The sequence below is a fragment of the Narcine bancroftii genome, chromosome 7 (assembly GCF_036971445.1).
Source record: "Narcine bancroftii isolate sNarBan1 chromosome 7, sNarBan1.hap1, whole genome shotgun sequence".
Lineage (NCBI taxonomy): Eukaryota > Metazoa > Chordata > Chondrichthyes > Torpediniformes > Narcinidae > Narcine > Narcine bancroftii.
In genome coordinates, this window is record NC_091475.1 from 177497742 (window position 1) to 177520942 (window position 23201).

Consider the following 23201-nt stretch of genomic DNA (forward strand, 5'->3'; position numbering starts at 1 on the left):
CTTCTGTCTGTTCCTTTCTCATTATCCGAAGTGTATATTTATCCCTTGCATATTGGGTGTGTGTATATGTGTGTAGAGGTTTGCCTAGCATATTGACCATGTTGTCCCATTTGCATCCCCAAAGTAAACGTGTGCTTTGTAGCTCAACTTTGGTCTGGTTCTTACCCTGTGGGACCCACATGAACCCGAACAACAGTATGTATAGTCACTTTAATATTTTGTTTTTGTATTATCGTTGTTACCTTTGTATGTGATGCATTGATTAATACTGTCTATTTTGCTGGCATTTGCTGTTTGGAAATCATAAAATATTAGACTGTGCTTTTGTTATCAGTATAAATCTAACAGTTACATTTTTTCCAATAGAATTCTGCAAAATTTAAATTTCATCTTTTGCATAATAGCTTTCCCATTTTTAATCTACTCTATGTATTTAACTTGCTCAGGTAAACATGCAGAGGATGTATTTAGTGAACTCTTTAATGAAGCCAACAACTTCCATGTTCGAGCAAATTCTCTTCAAGATAGAATTGATCGTTTGGCTGTTAAAGTTACTCAACTGGACTCTACCGTGGAGGAAGGTAAATAATTTCTGTGTGCTAATGCTGTGATGATTATTAAGTTACCTTATTTATATCTTTTTCCATTAGTTTACTTGAAGACATTTTTTGCTTTGTTTTTGAATAATTACTATATACTTTATAGTAATATAGCTTAGAATATAGAAAGAAATCAGATTCTTGCAAATGAATGAAGCATTCTTCACTTTGATTTGAAGTCTTTCTAGTACTAGGAAGTACAAAGCTAAATCTTTAAGTTTATATTTTTTCAAGAAGATGTTGAATATAAATTTACTCATTTATTTAAGCTACAAGTATATGTAGTTTAACAAGTAATCTGTCTATAAAAACACAAATGCTGGAGAAACTCAGCAGATCAAAGTGCCTTTATGATGTTGCAAAGGTAAAGATGCATCAACATTTTGGGCTTGAGCCTTTCATCAAGGTATGGGGGAACATGAGAGATGTCTGAACAAAAAGGGGGAGGCGAGGGTGGGAGATGATAGGTGATGGTGGTGGGGGGGAGGGGGTGAGGAGGCTAGGAAGTAGAAATTGGAATAACTAGTTAAAGGTAATCTGAGTTCTTGCTCTAAATATTCTTACGATTATTATTACAATTAAGGATTTTCGGGAACAGGGAACAAAATCTTTGAGGCCAGCAAGTTGAAAAAGTATATGGAATGTTAGGTTTTTTAAATTCAATTACTAAGTACAAAAGCAACACAAAGTGTAGGAGGAACTCAGTGGTAGTAAGCAAGAAAGGATGTTATAATAAGTCTTTATAGTTGGTTCTAGCTGGTATTGTGTCCAATTCTGATTAAAATACCTCAGGATGAAACCAAGGCAATGATGAGGGAGTAGTGAATTACTAGAATGATGTCAGTGATGCAAGGTAACAGGTAAAGGGAAATGTCATGGAAAATGGAATTATTCTTGGAATAGGAGAGGTTAAGGAGATGGACAATAAATGGGGGTGGAGCATACAGGAATGGATTCAAAATTATCAAGGATTTTGAGTATAAAGAGATCAATTATTTCCAAGGGCAGACAGAACTGGCTAAAATTGCAAAGGCTGCTCGTGCCACAATAGTTTAGGATTCTATTATCTGTTGGTGTAGTGGTAATGCAACGCCATTGCAAAGCCAGTGTTCGGAATTTGAATCTGATGCTCCCTGTAAGGAGTGTGTATGTTCTCCCTGTTTCCTCTTCTTCCCACCTTCCAAAATGTATGGGTTAAGTTAATTGGGTGATACTGGGCCTTCTACCATGAATTATGATTAAAATTTAAAAACTAAATGTATGTGCAATGTATAAATTAGGAGAAAGAATAGGCCACTTAGCCCCTTGAACCTGTTACTCATTTATTTCCTCATGACTACAATCTTTCTTAATTGGTAAGATTTCACTCTTATCAAAAATCAGGCTGTCTCTGCTTTCATTGCCCTTTTTAAAAAAAAAAAAGTTCAAAAGAGCAAAACCCTCTTATAAAAAGCAGTTTTGTCTTAATGTTGTCTTAAATAGATAACTGCTTATTCTTCAACAGTCGCCTCAAATTCTAGATTCTACCACATTCTCCTCCACAACCACAATGTCAGGCCTCCTCAGGATCTTGTGTCCCAATCTCGTCCCTTTTTTTCAACTAAAGTCTAGCCTGCCCAACCTTTATTCAAAAGAAAAATGACATTTCAGTCAGATAAACCTTATTTGAACCACTTTCATTACATTTATAACCTTCCCTGAGTAAGAACAATATTGTACATTGTATATTCCCTGATAGTTAATGTTATTCAACTCATCTCATCCATGCCCCTGAACTTCCCTATTTTTGTACTAATTTTCATTAATGCAAACATTCTAGTAGCTTTTCTGATTACTTCTCTTGCCTACACTATTAAATCATGTATTAGGAGAACTCTATCAAGCCAGAGGCCAACTTCTTTAGATTCAAGAACAGTTCTTTTCACCTTGTTGTCACATTAATCATGGTTTGGCACCACAAAAGAAGCTGTTCAGCTGTAGCAAGTAATTTTGTTGCATAGGTACATAAATCATCGTCACTGTCTTTCTGCATCTTGAAGCCAAGAAGTCTCACCATCTTGATTTTTTTAAACTTTTCGTGCCAAAATGGACAACTACCATTTGTTTTAACCACGCTGCTACTACTTGGATAAGATATAGTGTGGGCTGGAGTACTTTTTAACCATTGTTGTAATTCTTCATAGTTTAAGGGATAGTTGTTTTATTAATATTCATGGCATCAGAGGTGGTGAGCAGTTGATATAGCATTGGAACGCTCAGTGTCATCGAAGATACTAAGTCGATGAACCTAAACAGGGGAGAATAGAAAACATTATAGTCTTTAAATGCTTATGATCAAAGAGGAATTTCTGCCTGTGTGTCTTTCTGTGAAATATTTCAGTATGTTGAAGCATAGCAATTAGGATAAGGCCTAAAGAATAATAGGAGAATTAATTATAAAAATGGAAGACTGTGAAGTTTAACAAAAAGCTCAACTTCTATCATCTGATTTCTTGTGCACTAATGAATTCATTTAAAAATGTATTAATTAAACCATATAGCTATATCTACATTTTGAAAATGGATTAAAGTTTCTTTTCAGTATTCCAGTGATTACTGTACAGTAGAAGAAATAATCTCTGAAAGTGAATTCAAGTCCTTAATATGAAGTGTTATGCAGTTTCCTTACAGGATATTAACATGAGGAAAGCTTTCAAGAGCTCCACAATGCAAGACCAACAAGTTGTTTCAAAGGGTTCAACTCCAAATCCAGTGTTGGAAATGTATAATAAGAGTGATAAACCACCTCCACTGAACATGCTCTCACAGTATAGGTATGGACATAAAATATGTAAGTTGACTTGTCCTGTTCTTAGGAGTTTTGGACATATTTGGTGCAATGGCTACATACTGTGCAAATAGAGACTTGTAGCCTTTTATCTTTGATTTCATGCATAGCTGCTAAGTCGGTTACCTGTGGAGGGGTCAGTTATGTTCATTTTCTATAAGTGAAAGAAGAGGCTTGACATTCTCTTACTACAAAGAAGTAGAACTGGCACAGAGATAAAAATGAATTTTCTGGCAGACAAAGGCAATTAACTAAAGGTCAACACCCATAATGAGTTTGGATTGTTGAAGCAATTTTACAAATAAGGCAAGATATTTGCTGATATTATGCTGAAGAGACACTTGTGCACAAAGCTTGAAAACCTAGAAATAGTCAGATAACACTATTTTAGCAACAGGCGTTTGAAAATTGACTTTACTCCAAGTGAATTGTGAGAATTACCATTTCACAACACTCTAGAGCAGTGATTTTCAAACTGCCCCCCCAAACTCACATTCCACCTTAAGCAATCCCTAAGTGTCCTGTAATTGGTAAGGGATTACTTGAGGTGGTATGGTAGTGGGAAGGTTTTTTTCAAATATTTTGTTTATATTTTCACACAAGCTTGTATTGCCATATACATTGTTAGTGCCATCCTGGCAGCTTGTATTCAAATTTACATAAACTCCATTCTCATTATTGACTGCATTCACAAGCTTGCGTCTTTTCCAGTCCCCCTACATCGACAGGCCGATATATATTCTTGTCTTTCCTTGATTGGGATTATTGTGAGGGGAGGACACCACGGCAAGGAATGGGGGAGTCAATCACTGCCATACGCCTATGTGGTGCATGTTCGGCTGCCAAATCCTTCAAAAAGTGTTATATTTGTTTCTCAAATTATAAGTTACCTTCTCCAGGGGAACATGGCTCTGCATTTTCATATTCCATCGTTTGATACTAAGACGAGAGTTGGACTTCCAGGTAGCTGCAATGCACTTCCTGGCCACTGCCAAGGCGATTAACAAATTGGATATGAAATTTGGACAGCTTCATTGTAAGCCTTATGTTTCCCTACAGTAACAACTCTGGGTCCTGTGGGAATCGTTTACTTATGATTTTTCTCTTGGACTTGGCCTAGTTCTTCCCAAAAGGGCCTCACCTTGGCACATGACCAGCTTGCGTGTACGAAAGTCGCAGTCGCCATGCTGCATCTGAAGCAGTGGTCTGAGAATTCTGGTTTTGATCTGTTTATTTTCTGTGGCTTAAGATACAGCTGGTGCAAGAAATTGTATTGCACCAACCTGTACCTTGCATTGATGACCGTGGTCATGCTGTCCCGGCATAAGTCAGACCAGCATCCCTCATCAGTTACAATATCTAAGTCCGACTCCCATCATTTTCTTAATCTATGGAGGCCCGGTTTGGGTCCATCCGACTGGAGCAGGAACAACATTGCAGAAATGAATTTCTTTCCACTCCCCCTTTGAATCATGGTCTCTATGGCACTGCAACAAGGTAGAGCCATACTTGGACCCATTACATCCTGTTTTTTTAAAAAAAATCTTTAATTGAAGATAGCAGTGGAATGTCTGATTTGGCAAATCATATTTATTTTTGAGTTGCTCAAACGACATTAATTGCTCCTGCTTGTAACAGTCCTCTATGCAGCTGATGCCATTACCTGGTGCTAGGTGTCCAAGATCTTGTTACCTACTGTTAATGGTATTAATTTATTAGGAGTCTGGGCATATTTTTGGGGACAGCCCTACTTTGATGTTCAAATATTGGTTAATTTTGTTCCAGATATTAATCACATTTTAATATGGGGCTGCTCTTTTTTCCTGACAGCAATTTAGTGTCTCATTTATAAATAAAGTCAACTGTTATCTTCTTGCCCACCAGGTGCAGATCAATTTGTGCCCAGGATGGTACACCCCCTCCCTGGAAGAGGGAGGCGATGTATCTCGACTGGGCTACCCAATAATATTTTTTAAAGTCTGGCATCCTCAATCTGCCTACACTATTGTCCCATGTTAATTTTTCCATAGAGACCCTCGCCACCTTAATATATGACCTTGTGTAGCAGCTGTTTGAAGATATCCCGGGGCAACTGCACAGGCAATGTCTGAAAAAGATACTGGAATCTTGTCAACACATTCATTTTGATGCTGTTAACCCTGCCCATCTATTCAAATCCTCCTCAACTCTCTCCAGCAAGGGGGTGTAATTATTCAAGTTGCCATCAATATTAACTCCCAGGTATTTAAACCCCTCTTGTGGCCTGCAATGTCAATGGCCCAATTGGAGTTAAATCCTCCAGATTATCTGGTATTTGGAAAAGTGAGATCAAATGTATCTGAGGGTGTACAGGCTGTTTCCCCAATTACAGTTGCTCAACTATGAGCCCACCTGCTCTCATTACATTTAAAAGTTTGAAATGCAAGTACATAAAAATAATCCTTCCTGCAAATGACAGAACCAGTTTCCTCTTTCCACTTAGTCATTTTCTTTCTTATCAGCTATGTATGGTTTTGATGGCATTTATTATGGTACTATGGAGATATAGTCACCATACTGGGTGATCTCTGTGTACTTTCAGACTTGTGGGCATCTGTAAAAACAATCTTTTACCTGGCAATGGCCCATGCAGTGATTTTTGGAGTCTTTGATCTCCATTCCTCTCATTGTTACTGGTTGCTGCATTGAGCACCTGTTTCTTTGGTTCCTTCTTTATTGAAGTGTTCAATGTAGTAGCATTAACTTGCAATGGTTGAGGATGAGCACACATTCTTATTTCTTGCATCTATGATTAGAAATTGTTTATGACTGAATATTGCTCCTTCAAAACACAAATCTGCCACCTGGCCTAATGAAGTTGAGAATAACAGACCTAGAGTTTCTGTTCCAATCAGTACTGAGAGAGCTAAGAATGTGTCTGTTCCAGAAATAGAAACTGAAGTCATGGAAATTGTCTTTAAGGATCATTATTAGTTGGTTGATTACACCTAATGATTTCTGAGTCTGCTGAGAAATTCTTGGAAACAAATCCGCTGCTGATAAAACTATTTTGATTTCTATCCTGTTGAACCATCAAGACTGTTCAACTGATAAAGGTAGGGGATGTCATTTAAAGTAATGAAGTAATTGTTTATCTGTTGTTTGATTGCTGTTCAGATTCATTCTGGCTTAATTCGTTATTTAATGGAATTTTAATCTACATTCAAAGGCAAATCATCCACGACTGTTGAGAAAGTATCAAGACCAAATTCTTTTATTTAGGAAGTGCTAAAATAATTGCATTTTGTACTTCCAGAGATGACAAAAAAGATGGACTTAAGTTTTACACAGATCCATCTTATTTCTTTGATTTGTGGAAAGAGAAGATGCTCCAGGATACTGAAGACAAAAGGAAAGAGAAAAGAAGACAGAAGGTACAAAATATGGAAAAATTGTGGCTTTTAAAAAATTTCATTGTATCCTAAAAACAATTAATGATTCATACCATAAAGTCTTCCTTTGGTTAAAAACCTTAAAAATAAATTAATGTGGAATTAACTTTCTACATAATTAAAATTGGAGGTGCTTTTAACTTCCCCCAGACGTGTGTAAAATTAACTGCTTTCAAATTAACTTCTGCAAATGCATCTATTATAATTCTATCACTTACCAATTGTTTCAATGCTTTGCACATTAAGATATCTATCGACTGCTTTTCAAAGAAGGAAACCCAAAAATAAATGTTGTTGATTGCATACCTCAAAAAATAGTTACAAACATTTAACTTTTGATCAAACGATTGCAGCAATATTATTTCAATATTTTTCACGATTCACTACATAAGTTGTATAATTTACATCCTTGCTGTTTCACTAGATATTGTTTAGATTGGATAACTTCTGTGACGATCAGAAAGAATCTCACTGAATCCAAAATAGTAACAGGAGATTTAAGTGATAGGTATTTTTGTGTCTGGAAGGCTGTTTTGAATGGGTTTCCATGACGTGCAGTATCTTATCCCTTTTTTTTTTGCATTAATTATTTAGACTTTGTGCAGTGACTGTCATGAAGAAGTTTTCAGCTGATGAGTGGGGGAAAAACTGATAATCTGGAAAGGTGATTATCAGGGGCTTTTAAAGGTGAGAAAGCAAGACCAGGGATATTGAGGCTTTGGTCAAGTAAAAGGTGGTCTATCTGATCAAGCAATTCCCTCCGAGTATAAATGGTGTAAAAGTATGCTTAAGTGGGAAATCAGTAGGGTTAAAAGAGGATGAAGAAAAATCTTGTGCAATTCTTCAGATTTATTAAGTAAAAGGGTGGTTAGAGAGAATTGGTCCTACTAAATAGCAACATGAAGTATCAGGGAGAAAGTGTTTCTGGCTGTTCAGGTTCATATGGGTCCAACAGGTTAAGAACCAGACCAAAGTCGAGGTAAAAAGCGTACATTTATTTTGGGGATGCAAACGGGACAACAGGGTCAACAATATGCCAGACAGTCACAGACCAGGTTAGGCTGGGCCCCGTTGGCTGCTGTGGCCAATGGCTCGAAGCCAAGTGCAGGGGCTCAGCAGGGGTCAGCCGAGGTGATTCACCTGGGCCATTTGGGTGAAGGTTAGGGCTGAGTCTGGGTAGGTTGCCTGGACTGCAGCACCTGGTGATTTAGGTGGGCCAATCGCAAAGGTCACCTTGATAGCTTGGGGTGAGTCTTTGACCTTGATTGGCAGGCAGTGTGTCCTCTGAACAGGAGCACAGCAGCGCCACCAGGTGGTGCATGTTGCCTGTCCATTACTCTGGCCTGGACTGTATTAGCATTTCAAATACTCAGAGCCTGATCAAATGCATCCTGTAGGAAGCGAGGGAACAAATTGCATCTTTGGCCTCATGTAAAGTGTCAGGAAGGTGGCTAATGTCTTTCTTTCTTTGGCTTGGCTTCGCGGACGAAGATTTATGGAGGGGGTAAAAAGTCCACGTCAGCTGCAGGCTCGTTTGTGGCTGACAAGTCCGATGCGGGACAGGCAGACACGGTTGCAGGGGAAAATTGGTTGGTTGGGGTTGGGTGTTGGGTTTTTCCTCCTTTGCCTTTTGTCAGTGAGGTGGGCTCTGCGGTCTTCTTCAAAGGAGGTTGCTGCAAATGTACTGTTATTTAAAAGGGACAGCAAAAATAAGCCAGAGAATTGTAGGCCACTGAGCCTGATGTTGGGAAAGTAATGGGAAAGTTACTGGAGAGAATTCTAAGGTGCAGGATTTACCAGCATTTGGATAGGCAGGGACTGATGAGAGGTAATTAGTATAATCTTTGTGCTGGGTGGATTGTGCCTCATGAATGTGATAGAGATTTTAAAAAGCTAACCAAGAGGACTGGTGAGGGAAGGGCAATGGATCTTGTATAAGGTCTTTAGTAAGGCCTTTGACAGGTAATGTAGTTAACACAATTACTAAATTTGCAGATGTCACAAAAATTGGTGGTAAAATGGCCAGTGAGGTCAGCTGTCTAAATTTACAAAAGGCTTCAGATCAGTTGGAAGCATGGGGCAAGGAGTGGCAAATGGAATTTAATTCTGACATTTGTGAAGTGCTGAACTTGGTATGTCAAGCAAGGGTAGAACTTGCACAGTAAATAGCAGAATAGTTTTGTAGAGCAGAGAAGCCTCTGGGTGCAGTTGCATAGTTCCATGAAAGTGGCAACTCAGGTGGACAGGGTCATGAAGAAGGAGCTTAGCATGCTCACCTTCACTGGGTGAGGTATTAAGTTGGGACATTGTAATACAGCTGTACAAGGCATTGGTAAGGCCACACTTGGCAAATACTGTGTGTAGTTCTGGTCACCCAGCTGTAGGAAGGATATCAAGCAATTGAAAGGGTGAAGAGGAAATTCAAAGAATGCCTCTGGGTCTTTAGTTTGATAATTAGATAGGCTGGGTCTTTGTTCCCTTGAATGAAAGAAGCTGTGGGATGACTAAATAGAAGTTATGCATTAAAGTGAATAGTCACAGGCTTTTTCCAGATAACTCTAAAACTAGAGAGCATAGGTTTAACGTGAGAGGGACAACTTTTACTTGGAGGGTAGTCTTGTCTAGAATGAGCTGCCAATGGAAGGTATAGATGTGGATACAGATCTAATCTTCGGAAGACATTTGGACAGGTATGTGGGTAGAAAGGGGTGAGAAGGATATGGACCAAATGCAGGCATGTGGGATGAGCTCAGAATGCTAACAACTTGGTTGGTATGAATGAGTTGGGTCAATAAGTTGGTTGGTGTGGATTGTTCCTTCTGTGTGGATTTTATAATACAAAAGTTATTTGTGAGAAGCAAAACAAAGCACATTTGAATGACGATTATGGTTTGTCCAGAGAAGTAGCATTTGTAATTTAATCCAGATAAGTATGACATAACGAATTTGGGGGAAGTCTAAGACGATAAGGAAATAAATTGAGGGATATTGCAAAATAGGGATCAACAAACTTGAGGTCTTTAAGGATACACAAGCCAATTAAAATGCATGGAAGATGCTTTCCTGCATTAGAACCATAAAACATTACAACACAGTAAACAGACTCCTCTACCCATCTAGTCTGTGGCAAGCTATTATTCTGTCTAGCTCCACTAACGTGCACCCAATCTATATCCTTCCATACCACTTCCATCCATGTACCTGTCCAAATTTTTCTTAAATGTTAAAAATGAGCCTACATTCCCACCACTCTTTGAGCGAAGAAGTTCCCCCTAAACTACTTCTCTTTTACCTGTAACCTGTATCTTCTGGTTTGCATTTTACTTAACCTTAGTGGGAAAAACCCTACTTGCATTTACTCTATCTATTACCCCTCATAATTCTGTATACCTCTCTCAATTCGCCCCTCATTCTTCTAAACTACAGGGAATAAAGTCCTAACGTATTTAACCTTTTTCTGTAACTCAGTTCCTCAAGTCCTGTCATCACCCAAGTAAATCTCTGTGCTATTTCAATCTTATTAATATCTTTCCTGTAGTTAGGTGACCGAAACTGCATCCAGTACTCGACCAGGAAGGTCTTTTTACAATGCTTGGCAGTTGTCTACACTTCTGATTATCAGATGAGCAGAAAGATGTGATTACACTGGACAAGGTGCAGAGATTTATTAAGAAATTGGCAAGACTGGGAAATGTTAAATATGTGGAAAGATTTGATAGGCAGGGCTTGTCATTTTTAGGAAATAGGAATTTAACTGAGTGTGAAAAATAACCCCAGGGTGAATAGAAAGGACCCATTTCACTTTGGTAAGGGATTACAAACAAAATGGATGGAAGTTGTGGAAAATATGGAAGGTTACTGCATCTGGAGGGTTACAGGAGTATGAAAGAACTGTTACACTGCAATCATTGCAACTGTAATCTAACATTAAGACTCAAAATTAAATTGCAGGATGGGCATGTAATGGTTTTTATTCCCCTTTCTCATATTCACAGGCTAAGCTAACATTAAATTCCTTGTTCCTAATTGGGAAGGAGGTGGTGAACTGCCTTCTTCCTTGATCCTTGAGGTTTGACCCAATAATGGTGAAGGAACAAAAATATTTTTTCATGTCAGAATAGTGTGTGGCTTGGACAATTCCAATTGGTGGTGTTACCATGTTTTTGCTACCCTTATCCTTCTGGCTTTTAGAGGCTGTGGGTTTGATAGGTTCTCTCTAAAGCATTTTGGAGAGTTATTGTAGAATATACTGTAGATGGTACAGTGTTACTGGTAGATGGGCAGAAATCAAATTTAATAAAAGGTGCTGGTGATCAATGGTGACTTTCTGCGGGCTATAGAAACCTTTACTACCTTTCCTTTCAAATATTGACCTTCTGACTTGCTTTCACTGCAACTGACAGAATGCAGTCTTATTCTGATGGATGAGATGGTTATTTGGCTGAGTCAGGCCTCTTATTTTGCACATTATTTGTATGTATTTTTTAAATTGCAGTCAGTTTATTTGCATTTCTTCCTTTGTTTACATTTCTCTTTTGTATACTTTTTCTTGAGTTCAGTTACACTATTGTTAAGTAGAAATTCTGCCTGGCCCTTGGGAAAAAGAATATCTGGGTATGTGATGCCATAAATACACTCCGATAATAAATTTGAACTTTGTGATGTCGAGTTTCTTCAGCGTTGTTGAAGCTGCTGTCATCCAGATGTGTCTTGAGCCTTGGAAATGGTTGTTGCTTTGGGGAGTTAGATGATGTGGTACCTGTGAAAGGACTCTTAGCCTTTTGTATATGGTGACACTACTTCAGTGTCTGGTCAGTGGTAATCCCTAGGATATTGATATTCAATAATGTTCATGCCACTGAATACTGGGGCATTATATCTGGATTTTGCCTAGTTTTTTTTTACTAAAGCCAGGCTGAATGAATTTTGATAGCTGAATTTATTGCATATTAAGATTGTTATGAATAAGATGCAACATCATTATAAATTTAGTTCTGGTTTTTTGCTGCATGACAACAAAACCAGTGTGGAAATTCCCAATTGGTTATGTTTAATAAAGTTTGGCTCATATTTTGTGGAAGATTGTGCACAATTTGCACAGAATTTGGTGGTTACTTTCCACCAGCAATTTTAATATGTTAAATGTTATTGGCAGGAGAAGAGAGTGTCACTGTTGATTTTAAATAGCTGTAAAATACAAGGGTATGTAAGAATCAGGGATTAGGGTTAGGGTTGTAGAGAAGGGAGTAACTTGTTTTTGGATACCTAGCTTCTGACTTGCACTTGTATGTGGTTTGTAACAGTTGAAATATTAAGTATCTATTGAGCTTGTGAATGTTGAGGATGAAAGCCAAGAAGAGTTGAGAGAAGATGACTTGACCATGTGATTTTTTTTTATTGACATTTTTGTACTGTGTTATTGCTTGTTACTTTTCAGTCCATAGACTGCTCCATTTTTGAGGATATAATGAGTAATCACATTTGGCCTTATGGTAGGAGGAAGTTCTTCAATCACCTGAAGATAAGGTTTGGAGCACTGGCAAAAGGAAATCCTGCAGTAGTGTCTTGGGATAATTGACTTCTAATCAGCACAGTCCTCTTCTTTTGTGTGAGAGATCTCTCAACGTTTTATTGTGTTTTCCCCAGGATGTCCATTGACATTTACCTACTCAGGCTCCCAGTTATCACACTAAAGCAGAACTAATTTCTGAATTAAACATCAAGTGTCAGGATAGAATCCTAGAAAGTGGGTGTAAGAGTTGATCATTCAGCCCTTTGAGTCTGCACCACTATTCAATATAATCATCTGATTATATATGATGGCTGATCATATGATTTCAGTACCTATTCCTGAGTTCTCTCCATACTCCTTGATCCCTTTAGCTATAAGGACCTGTTCCAAGTCGCTTGAATATATCTAATGAACTGGCCTCAACTCTATGTCGTAGGGAGTTCCACAGATTCACAATTTGTGAAGAGGCTTTTTCCTCATCTCAGTCAGAAATGGCTTGCCCCTTATCCTTAGGCTGTGTCTCCTTGTTCTGCACTTCCCCAGCATTAGGAACATCCTTCCTGCATTTAATCTGTCTCATCCTGTCAGAATTTTATATGCTTCAAAGTGTTCTTTTAAATAAATTTTTTAAAATAGCAGTGTTCCTGGAGTTGCTCTCACAGCAATGCCTGCTGCTGGTGCGAATCCAGGAGATTGAGATATGGCACTGCTCTGAAGGGTTCAACTACCCGATCATGCATTAAATGGCTTGTTATAGGAGCTGATAGTGTTTTTAAACTGAAATCCTGCAACCTCTGGATCTGTGCTCAAAATGGTGGTGCCTGTGCTGGGCAGTGGCCACAAGAAGTTGCAGACTCCAGGAATCGGAGGCAGGTGCTGGGCACCAGGAATGGGGAGAACACCCCCCACCCACTGTAGAGAAGGAGAAGCTCGGGAAATGACCTACAGGATGGTGACCATGGCAGCAGACCAGCGAGGGGCTCAGCAGAGGCTGTGGGTGACACACGGTCGGGGGACCCGCCTGGCTGTGCGGTGCTGGACTGGCTCACGAGGATCAGGTTTTGGAGCTGGGATTCAAAAGGGTGCCAAGGACAAGAAGGGCTTTCGAAGGACCTCAGGGGGCTAAGGGCTTCCTGATCATATTGGAGGTTTGGATCTGAAGCTCGGGTTGTCAGTTGTCTGCAGCTGCAGAGGTTGTGGGAGCACTGAAGGTGAATCTATGGACACTCAATGACTCTGAAAGGACTTTCTTTTGCTCTTTCTCTCGTACTTTTAAGGGGTGCTGGGGGACACTAATGACTATTCACGACCTGAGCTCGTGGCTTGTGATTGCAGAACAAACCGATAAATACAAACGTAGGAAAGAAGAAAACATAAACATACAAATTACAATAGCTTGTACACAATGAGTCTTTAAGGAACATTGAGCATAAACTTGATGTGAAAACTTGATCAAAAGAACTTTAAAAAAAAAATAACTTATAAAATGAAAATTTTGGGGGATATACTTGAGCTTTATATATCTGTGTAAGGGTTTTGATATCAGGCTCCAAATTGGAGAGTGATAGTCCAAGGTAACCTCTTGTTGCAATATTTTGTCAAGGAAGCTATTTTGAGGGAAAGGCAATGAAAAATATTTTGGCCTTTTCCCATGGTTTTGGAAATCTATGTGGCAGATCACTTTTTTTTTTAAATCTTTTTTTTTAAATTTGATTGAAGGTGTCCAATTATATATTACTCTGGAGATTTTCTGTTCCTCAAATGGATCTAATATCCAATACAGGATATTGAGGTTTAACAGGCTATTAAATCTTTCCTGCATTCAAAGTTCAATATTCAAATTTATTGTCAGAATACATGCATGACATCCCATCCAACCTTGGGATTCTTTTTGTTGTGCGACATGCAGAATTACTAGTTTCTAGTTGAGTAGGGCAAAAATCAATTCAAAAAGTGTGTGCGTGCACAAAATTTAAACAAAGAAAGAAATGTAAACAAACTGCAATACAGAAAAAAATAAATATTGAGTAATAAGTAATATGAAAGTTAGAGTCCTTAATGAACTGAGTTTGTTGTTTAGGAGTCTGACGGTAGAGGGGTAGCAGGTGCTCTAGCTGGTTCCTTGACATGTTACTTGACACCATGAAATTATCCTCTGCTGTATTACAAACAACCAGTTTGGTTCTCTCAATCTGCATCCATATTAAAGTCACCCATGATCACTGCTGTACCTTTATTGGATGCTTTCCTTATTTCTTGCTTGATCTCACTACTGTTTGGTGATCTGTACAACACTCCCACTAAAGTTTTCTGCCCTTTGGTGTTTCAAACTCGACCCATACAGATGCTACATTATCTAAGTTGATGACCTTCCTTGAAATCGCGTTAACCTCCTCTTTAATGAGCAGAGCTCCCCCACCTCCTTTTCATTTCATTCTATTCTTCCTCCATGTTGAATATCTTTAAGTATGTAGGATCATGCTGTGAACCCAGGATCAAAACTGGTAGATCAAAGTAGGAGATGCGGGTACAGCCTTTGATTTTTATTTCTTCAAACAATCAAGAGGATGTGAAACTTTGTTATTTTGTAAGTCCGAGGTTCTGGAAGTAAGTGATGATAATCTATTTGAAACTTGTATAACTCATTTGTATATAATTTCCCTGTATGTTATTCAGAGGCAGCCTAAACTCAAAATAAATAACTTAGGGCATGCATACAATAAAATGGCATCTGGATGTATGCCCTACAAGTGCATTAAAGATTTGAAAATCTTTCTTCAAGTTTGATCCATTAAGATGATCAGTGATAATTTCTTGGTTCACATCATAACAAAAAAATGTAAATTTTAATTTTTTTGTCTTGAAATATTGTGATTCCTGAAAACTAGTTTAATTTTGTAATATTAAGCAAGTAAACCACCTATTGTAAAAGTGCATCATCAATCTTTTTAAATAGATTTTTTACCTTAGTTCTCTTTTGGTTCCTTTCTTTCCACTGTATGTTTGAGTTTTATTTTTATCAACTTTTAATCATGTTGCTGTAATTTTGACTTTAGATAATATACTCAAGTTCACTAAGGATTTGACTTTAATTCCTCCATGGAAATGAAAGTTATACAAAACAATCAAGTATTCAGCAAAATCTCATTATTTAATTTTTCTTAATTCCAATTTAAATGTAATCTATTTAAAATCCAGATACGAAAATTCACAAGTGAAAGTTTCCTTCTTTGAAATGGCACACTTTCCTTCTGTTGTTAACTAATTTTACCCTCTGTATGTCTTCTCTTTCCTACCTCTTGGCATGCTTTCTTCCTATCTTAGGAGCAGAAACGTGTAGATGGCACAGCCCGTGAGGTGAAAAAAGTTAGAAAGGCCAAGAACAGGCGGCAGGAGTGGAATATGATGGCGTATGACAAAGAACTTAGACCTGACAACAGATTATCTCAAAATTTGTGTCACGGAGTGTCTTCAGTTTCCCCAAGCAATAGGTCTGTGTATATATAAGCTCCCTGGTCAGTAAGAACTTGAAAACATAACTTTCCAGATTTTTCCCCTCTGATGAGAAATAATTGACAATAAGCAAAAGTATTATTTTGGAAATAAAAACTCTAAAATCAAGAACAAGTAATAGCAATACCATTATAAGAGAAAATCTTCAAACTGCAGACAAAATTGATAGAGGAGCAAGCACCACATGCGCTAATATTTGTGGACCAAGGCTATCACAGATTTCAACCTCATTTAAATCTTAACCGTGACCTGCAAGTTCTAAACTGATGAAATGTTTGGAAAGTACAGGTAAACATCTGGTTGGAGATGTGTGTTTAAGAGGACAGTGGGATGGGAATTGAAGGGTTCATTGGGTGGATGCTGTTAGTTATGGTTACATAGCAATGAATATTCCAATGAAGGTAAAGAAAATCTGCAGATGCTGGGGTCTAGTGCAGCACACAAAAGTGCCGGAGAATTTCAGCAGATCGTGGAGCTTCCATAGAAAGTAAAAAGCAAGTTGACATTTTCAGGCCTGAGCCCTCGTTTTAGGAATTAATAGGTGAATATTTTCTGTCGGTCCAGGAGCATTAGCCTTGCCAAGTCCAGATAATAAATTTTTTTAAAAATTTCCATTTAGCACATCCCAGTTAGTCCATGACAATTTCTGCTACTTTTGAGTAGGATTTTGCCGTTGAGGTGTCCTTAAACTATTATTTGACGCCGCTTAATTCCTGCTTGAGAAAGATTTGTGGATGGTAAAAAGTTATTCAGTATGGCATTTGGTGCACTTTCAGCCAGAATATGGCGAAGATTATAATATGACATTTAATGATGAGGAGTGACTTTCTCTTGTGACCTACTGAGCCATGTCAGTAAATTTTGACTGTAAGGATCTGACCTCGATCATTATTCCAAATTGTGTTGACTAACATTTTAACAATCAAGGCTGTGGCCAAGTGGTCTAATGATTATTACTCCTAAATCACCAAGGACCCAGACCAGTTGTCCTCCCTCTCAATTTATCATCTGATAGTCCCAGTTCAATCAGTCAAATCAGTTCATAGTGCCATCACTCATGCAGACATAACCTACATAGAGTCAAGTACAGTCCATATATCCATGTATTTAAATGAAATATGATTAGTAAATAGTGGACAATTGTCAATTGTCCTTCAGTAGTCTCACTGCCCGTGCGAAGAAGCTGTTCCACAGCCTGGTGGTTCTGGTTCTAATAGTTATGCATCTCTAACCTGACAGGAGTAGCTGGAAGATGCTGCGAGCAGGGTGGTAAGGCTCCTGACTAATTTTTATGAGCCCTCTTTAAACAATGATTAGATCAATCTAATCAATGGGAAGGGGGGACCCAGTGATCCTCTCTGTTACTTTTATGGTTCTGTGAATTTGCTTTCTATCTAATGCTCTACAGCAGCCTCCTTAGAACTCTGCTCAAAGTTTATGACTCCTCCCTTCCCTATGAAGCAATTGTTTAGTTAATTTCTTCCATACTTCTCTCCTAATGATTCAGTTTAAAAAAAAGAGAAAAATATGTGAATGTGCTGTCACCCCCAGTGTAGTTGGTAGCTTTGCCCGACTCAGTCTTGTAAGGAAGTGCAGTTGCTGTTGTGGCTTCCTGATAAGTGAGGAGATGTTTTGTGTCTAGGATGGGTCACTTCTTCAGTGGTCTCCAAAGAATGGTGCTCTCTACTCTTTGCACTACTGAGTTATTAATATGTAGTGGAGGATGATTGTCCCTGCTCCACAATCATCCTCTTTGTCAACATACAGTGGAACCCTGATTTAACGCTACCTGATTTACCGCAAATCCGGATATAATGCGATGAGTCATTAGACTCTGGTGTCGTGCTGCCATGGAGAGCGACTGGGGACCTTGGGTTGCTGCTAGGAATGGAGACCTCAGGCTGCCGCTGGGAGCGGGGACGGTTGGTTTACTAAAAATTAATTTGTGTTTATAATTTCAACTGTAGCTACGATTTATTGAAACACCGATTTAGCACAACCCCACTTTTTTCGTGATGCAATATATTTTTTGACCCAAATTATTGCATTATAATGGGGTTCCACTTACCAGTGATGTTGCTTTGTCTGAGATCAGCTAATCAATCGCAATGTGAGGATGAAACGTGAACTTTCTGAACCTTTTAGTTTAATTATTCGCTAAATTAACAAGTGCCTTATCCAGGGTATCTATAGGTATATTTTCTCTCAACTATTAAGTAATTTTGAATTTAGATTTCTACCAATAAAAAGATTGTTGAAGCTTTTTAATGTAGATGAGTGCCACAACTATATTATTCAATGTTGATACAGATACTTAATTTCATTCAACTATGCAAAAGATCCTGCTGAAGCAATAGTTTAAATGATCATGTGAAAAGTTAGCTGTTTATTTTTCAAAATGCATTTGGTTTGTACCTCACCATGCAAAAAATTAAAGCAGCTCATATGGCTAATATGTAACTCGTAAGAATCCTGTTCCTTCTCCATATGCTTTCTTGCAGGAAGTTGTGGAAAGATGATCTACAAAATTAAGAACTGGCAAAAACCTAACTGAAATATGAAATGCATTATTTTGGTCGTAACTGACTGGCATATTTTAAGGACTATTGGCTGTTACTCCCATCAATACTCCTACCTACTTTTAATTCACTTTTTTCTTAACCCAGTAGTATCATAATGAAATGAGGTGTATTTCCAAGGAAGGATGATTCAGTGGATTTCTAAGGAACATGGGAATATATGAAAGCCTGCAGGTGCACTGATTGTTGGAAAAAAATCAAAAATGCTGGAGGAACATTCCTTTACAAAGGGCTCAGGCCTGAAACGTTGGTTATATATCTTTACCTCCTATGGAAGCTGGGAGACCTGCTGAGTTCCTTCTGCATTTTTGTATTTTTATGGGAAGTAGGTTAAAAAGGGTTGTACTTTTTTTTCAGCACAATGTGGCTGTAATCAAACATTGCAAAAGATCAAATAATTTCAAATCCACTTTGTGCTGGGTGTAAATTGGGTTCCCGTAACTATATTGTGTTTTTGTTTTAAATGTACCTAGAGGTAAATATTCAGTAAAACACAAAACAATTGTACCCAAACCAAAGCCATTGGTTTGTATTCAAAGGTATTTTTTTAGTCTACTTTTTTGGTGGCAGAATAAACTATTTTCTTGTGTTTATTGAAGCCACGGTGTTTATATTTGGCAATGGAATAATTAAATTTTCATGTACCAAACATTGAGCACCCCAGTTTAGTCAGATGCAGATCTCCCTCTACAGTGTCGTATGCAGATGAACATTTCTGACAGTCCCTGCCATCCATGAACCTGTTTGATATCTTTGTAAATTAAAGTTGAATTTTACCACTGAGCATTGGATGGAGACTGGTTTTGAAGCTTATTTCATATTGGACTCTTTCAGTACTTGAAGGCATTTTCTATTTCCACTTGTAACTGAACTACATTAAAAAAAAGTTTCAAAAATTACAAGATGCTATATTAGAAATTAAGTGTTGCTTTAAATTTTAAACTTTTAGATTCTTAGTATGAAATAGGTTTGATGGATTGGCATTCAACACACTACAATATTATGGGTTGCAGCTATGTAATTTAATTAGGACAATTCAAAAAGTAATGACAGTAATATTTTGTTAATCATTGTTATTAAACATAATGTTGATCATATAATTACTGTAAATGTGAATTTAAATATCTTTTTCAAAATAATATTCTTTTGAACAGTATTGTGACTGTTCTGAGATTGGCACTCACTATTGTTTAATTAACTTGCACCTTAATTTGAACGGAGGTTTCCTCTGGAACTTGGTTCAAGTAGCTGCTTCTAGTTGTTTGTTTATTTCCTATATTGGTATGGTTTTCCCTCCAGAGAGAGAAACATAAATTGAATTCAAACAGAAATCATCAAGTTAATGTGAGAAAAGTCAGAACAAGAAAAGAAGAATGGGAGAGAATGAAAATGGGCAAAGAGTTCATGACAGACGAAAAGGAACTGGAGCAGGCCGAGGTCATGAAAGAGGAGAAAATGCCTAAAGGGTTTGTTAGTTTTATTATCAAAGCCTTGACTGCTTTGGTACCAATCTTGCTGCTGGTCGTTTTTGTAGTTTTGTTGCATGAGAACAGCAGTATCCTACTTCCCTTTTAAATGCTCAGACCAGAAACTTGTTGAGATCATGCCTCTACATGTTAATAATATTTATTAATATTCTGGGTCTCTCTATCTAATAAACCCCCTGCTCAACTAATTCATAATGATGAACTTTTTTTTCTTAATTCTGTTCCTAAAGTTTTTTTTGTAAGTGCTCTGTAACATTTTAAGTGCAGGCAATCAATCATCCATTCTATTTATCTGCATTGCCAATTCAGGTGTTTTATCAGAAATTATTTTATATTTGGAAGTCCCATTTTAATTTGTGTTAAATGATAATCAGTGTTATTGATAAGGGAAAGAAAAAATGCAAGTTTCAAACATATTTAATAGTATCAGTCTTTCTCTGCCAAATGCAGTTTTAATTTGTATTAAAATATACTTAATTTGCAGGTCTTAGAAAACCCATACTAATAATATGCATAGAATTGTTTGAAAATATCAATGTTTTTAATTTTTAGATTGCAGTGGGATGGAATCAAGGGCACTGAAGTCGAGGACTTCACAATTGAAAGGGTCTGAAATACTCCCTTCCAATGTGTGTTGACTATTTCTGATCTTGATGAGCACACCCTGCCTTGGCTGTCATTGGGGTGGGTCTGGGTTTTTGAGCCATAATTGTTTTGTTTTTACAGCTCTGAATCGAAGTATGTTGTGTATGTCAGAGTTACTGAGTCTCTTGTTTTTTTTTAATGACTGGTTTTCCTTCAGGTGCCTGTAGAGCCATTTCTTTCCTTGAAGTAAGATGAAGCTTCCAATCTAAGAACATCATGCACCTTCAGTCACCTGAATATACTCATCAAATGAGTCCTCATCCTTCTTGCTAAATGTACCTTTTTTAATTTTGTAACTGCCAATTATGACAGACTTGAGGGCAGGTCATTAGCCATGTAAACTTCATGGTTCCTAGAAGCTAGGAGTGACGGGTGGCCTGTGAAGCCAAGTCCGATAAGAGCTGACTTTGTTTTGTCCTTGAAAGCTTTGATGTTGGTTTTCATGCTTCAATGTTTTGGAACCAGGTTGTTGGAAATAATGAGAGTACAGAACTGATGGGAAATTGTTCAGCTTCACTCCAGAACCTCAGTAATCAAGCTAAAGATTTGAGTTAGCGCACCCTTGATTATCCTCTCCAAACATTTTTGAGGATTGACTTTGCTTGCAATTCAAATCATTGCAAGACAAAATCCCGAGCAACCTGCACCATACTACCCTCTAACAATAAAGATTGTGGTGATATCCAGGAAAATATGAGCCACTTCCCATTTCTCAAGAGCCACCTGATGATTAAAGTTACCCTCAATTTCAATGTCCTAGCACAGGCTTTGATTTATTGACCTTGCATAAAACTCATGATTTATGAAGATCACTGATCCATGCCCACCTATATGCTTCTGAGACCTAAATTAGCCAAAGCTCTGGACAAACGCCTCCTGTAAATACCCCAAATTCACTGCAAGGGTATGTGAACGAATGTTTGCACCCTTTTTTCAGTCCAATGCCCAGCATTAAGGCCCTAGTTACCTTCAGCTATATTAGGAAGGCTATGTTCCCCTTTTGCCTAATAACATCCCCTGAATTGGGATGATGTTACAAGTAGTTAAAGAAAAAGATTCAAGAATATGCTCAAAGCCTTCTCGAAGAAATGTAACATTGCCTCGAACTCGTCACTCTAGTCACTGATTCTTCCTTGTGAAGAAGTTGCATTCTGATGGTATTGAAATCATTATATCCATGCCTGGGTACTGCAGAAGCCCTGCATAAGCAGTAGGAGGAGAGTTGCCCTGGCCCCACCCAAGGTATCAGGCATATTCAATCCCATTGGTTACCAAATTGGCCTCATTAGACTGTTCCGAATTCAAAAATTCTGAATAAAAGATCATTCTTGATTCTGAGGGATTGTTTTAGAAGATGGTACACTTATTTTTGCTTGTGATGTTATGTGATGGAGACAGAAATTAGCAAGATCTTTATTCTGCGCACTAAGCCTTTATTTTTACTGTATTCTCTCCTGCTTTTTCAACGTGTGGAATTTTCCATTATTTCAAAGAACAGCATGATTTCTGGTCTCTACTTTATCAAGAAGCATCTCAAAAAATCTCTGTCCTAAACTTAACTAAAGTTTGTCCTTGATTTCTGTTAATATTTAAAATAAAATCACATGGAGCTAGAGGTAAGATTCTTACAAGATTTGGTTATTGGCTTACAAGATTTGGTTACTGGCTGGAAAGGTAGGAACATTGGTTATATACTGTATCTTTATCTCTTATGGAAGCTGCAGGACCTGCCGAATTTCTCCAGCATTTTAATGTTAAAAAGAATTGTACTTTTTTTTAAGTGCAATTTGATTGTAATTGGCCAAATCATTGCAAGAGATCAAAGAACTTCAAATCCAATTTGTGTTGGGTGTAAATTGAGTTTCTGTAACTAATTTTGTACCCCATCTAGAATGCCTTGTTCAGTTCAGATAATCTTTGGTCTTGTAGAGACAAATTTTTCAGAATTGTATCGGGTTCTGCAGCATCAAATTATGAATATAGGCCTCATAAACATGGCTTGTATGCATTTGAATTTAGTATTTAAGGGATTAGGGCCTAAAGTAGGGTGGCACAGTTTAGGATCAAAGAGCAGCACAGTTAGAATAGCGGATAGCGTGATGTATTATAGCACCAGCAATCTGGTTTATAATCCGGTACTATCAGGAGTTTGTGAATTCTTCCCGTATCTGGGTGGATTTTCCCCAGGTGCTCCAATTTCTTCACACCCTCCAAAATGAACGGGAGTGTAGGTTAATTGGGTGGCCACAATTGGCTTCTGTGTAGCAAATTTTAAAAAAAATTGAAATCCTTTAGATGATAAAGGATTTCAATAGATAACTATACACTCGGCCATAAACGATCTGTTGGAGGAATTCGGTGGGTTGAGGAGTGGATCATTAGTGAGAGATAAAGAATTGTCAGCATTTCTGGTCAGAAGCTTTCATCAAATTGAGATTGGAGAGCAGAGATGGCCAGTATAATGAGGACAGGGTGGGAGGGGTTGGATGGACCAGAGAGGGTGATTGGTGAAGGTTGGAATTGGGAGATGGCAGGTACTAAACAAAGGGAGAGTAAGGATTGAGAAAAATATGCTAATTACAAACTATTTCCCCTGCTGAGCGATAAT

General features: G+C 37.9%; 1 protein-coding gene across 21 annotated transcripts in view; it reads left to right on the plus strand.

Annotated features, from left to right (window-relative positions):
- Window positions 1–23201, plus strand: part of wasf3b (WASP family member 3b) — a 246852-nt gene that overhangs the window by 46732 nt on the left and 176919 nt on the right. For 20 of the 21 annotated variants that reach the window (XR_011342254.1, XR_011342250.1, XR_011342249.1 and 17 more), the window contains exons 3-6: window positions 447–581; window positions 3259–3412; window positions 6722–6839; window positions 15694–15860. Coding sequence is in view for 7 of the 21 variants with exons in the window: in XM_069891491.1 (XP_069747592.1) it covers window positions 447–581; window positions 3259–3412; window positions 6722–6839; window positions 15694–15860 (574 nt within the window). In the remaining 14 variants the exon portion in view is untranslated. Of the gene's footprint in view, window positions 1–446; window positions 582–3258; window positions 3413–6721; window positions 6840–15693; window positions 15861–19760; window positions 19928–23201 lie in introns of all 21 variants that reach the window. The other variant, XM_069891487.1, reaches the window with a different exon arrangement.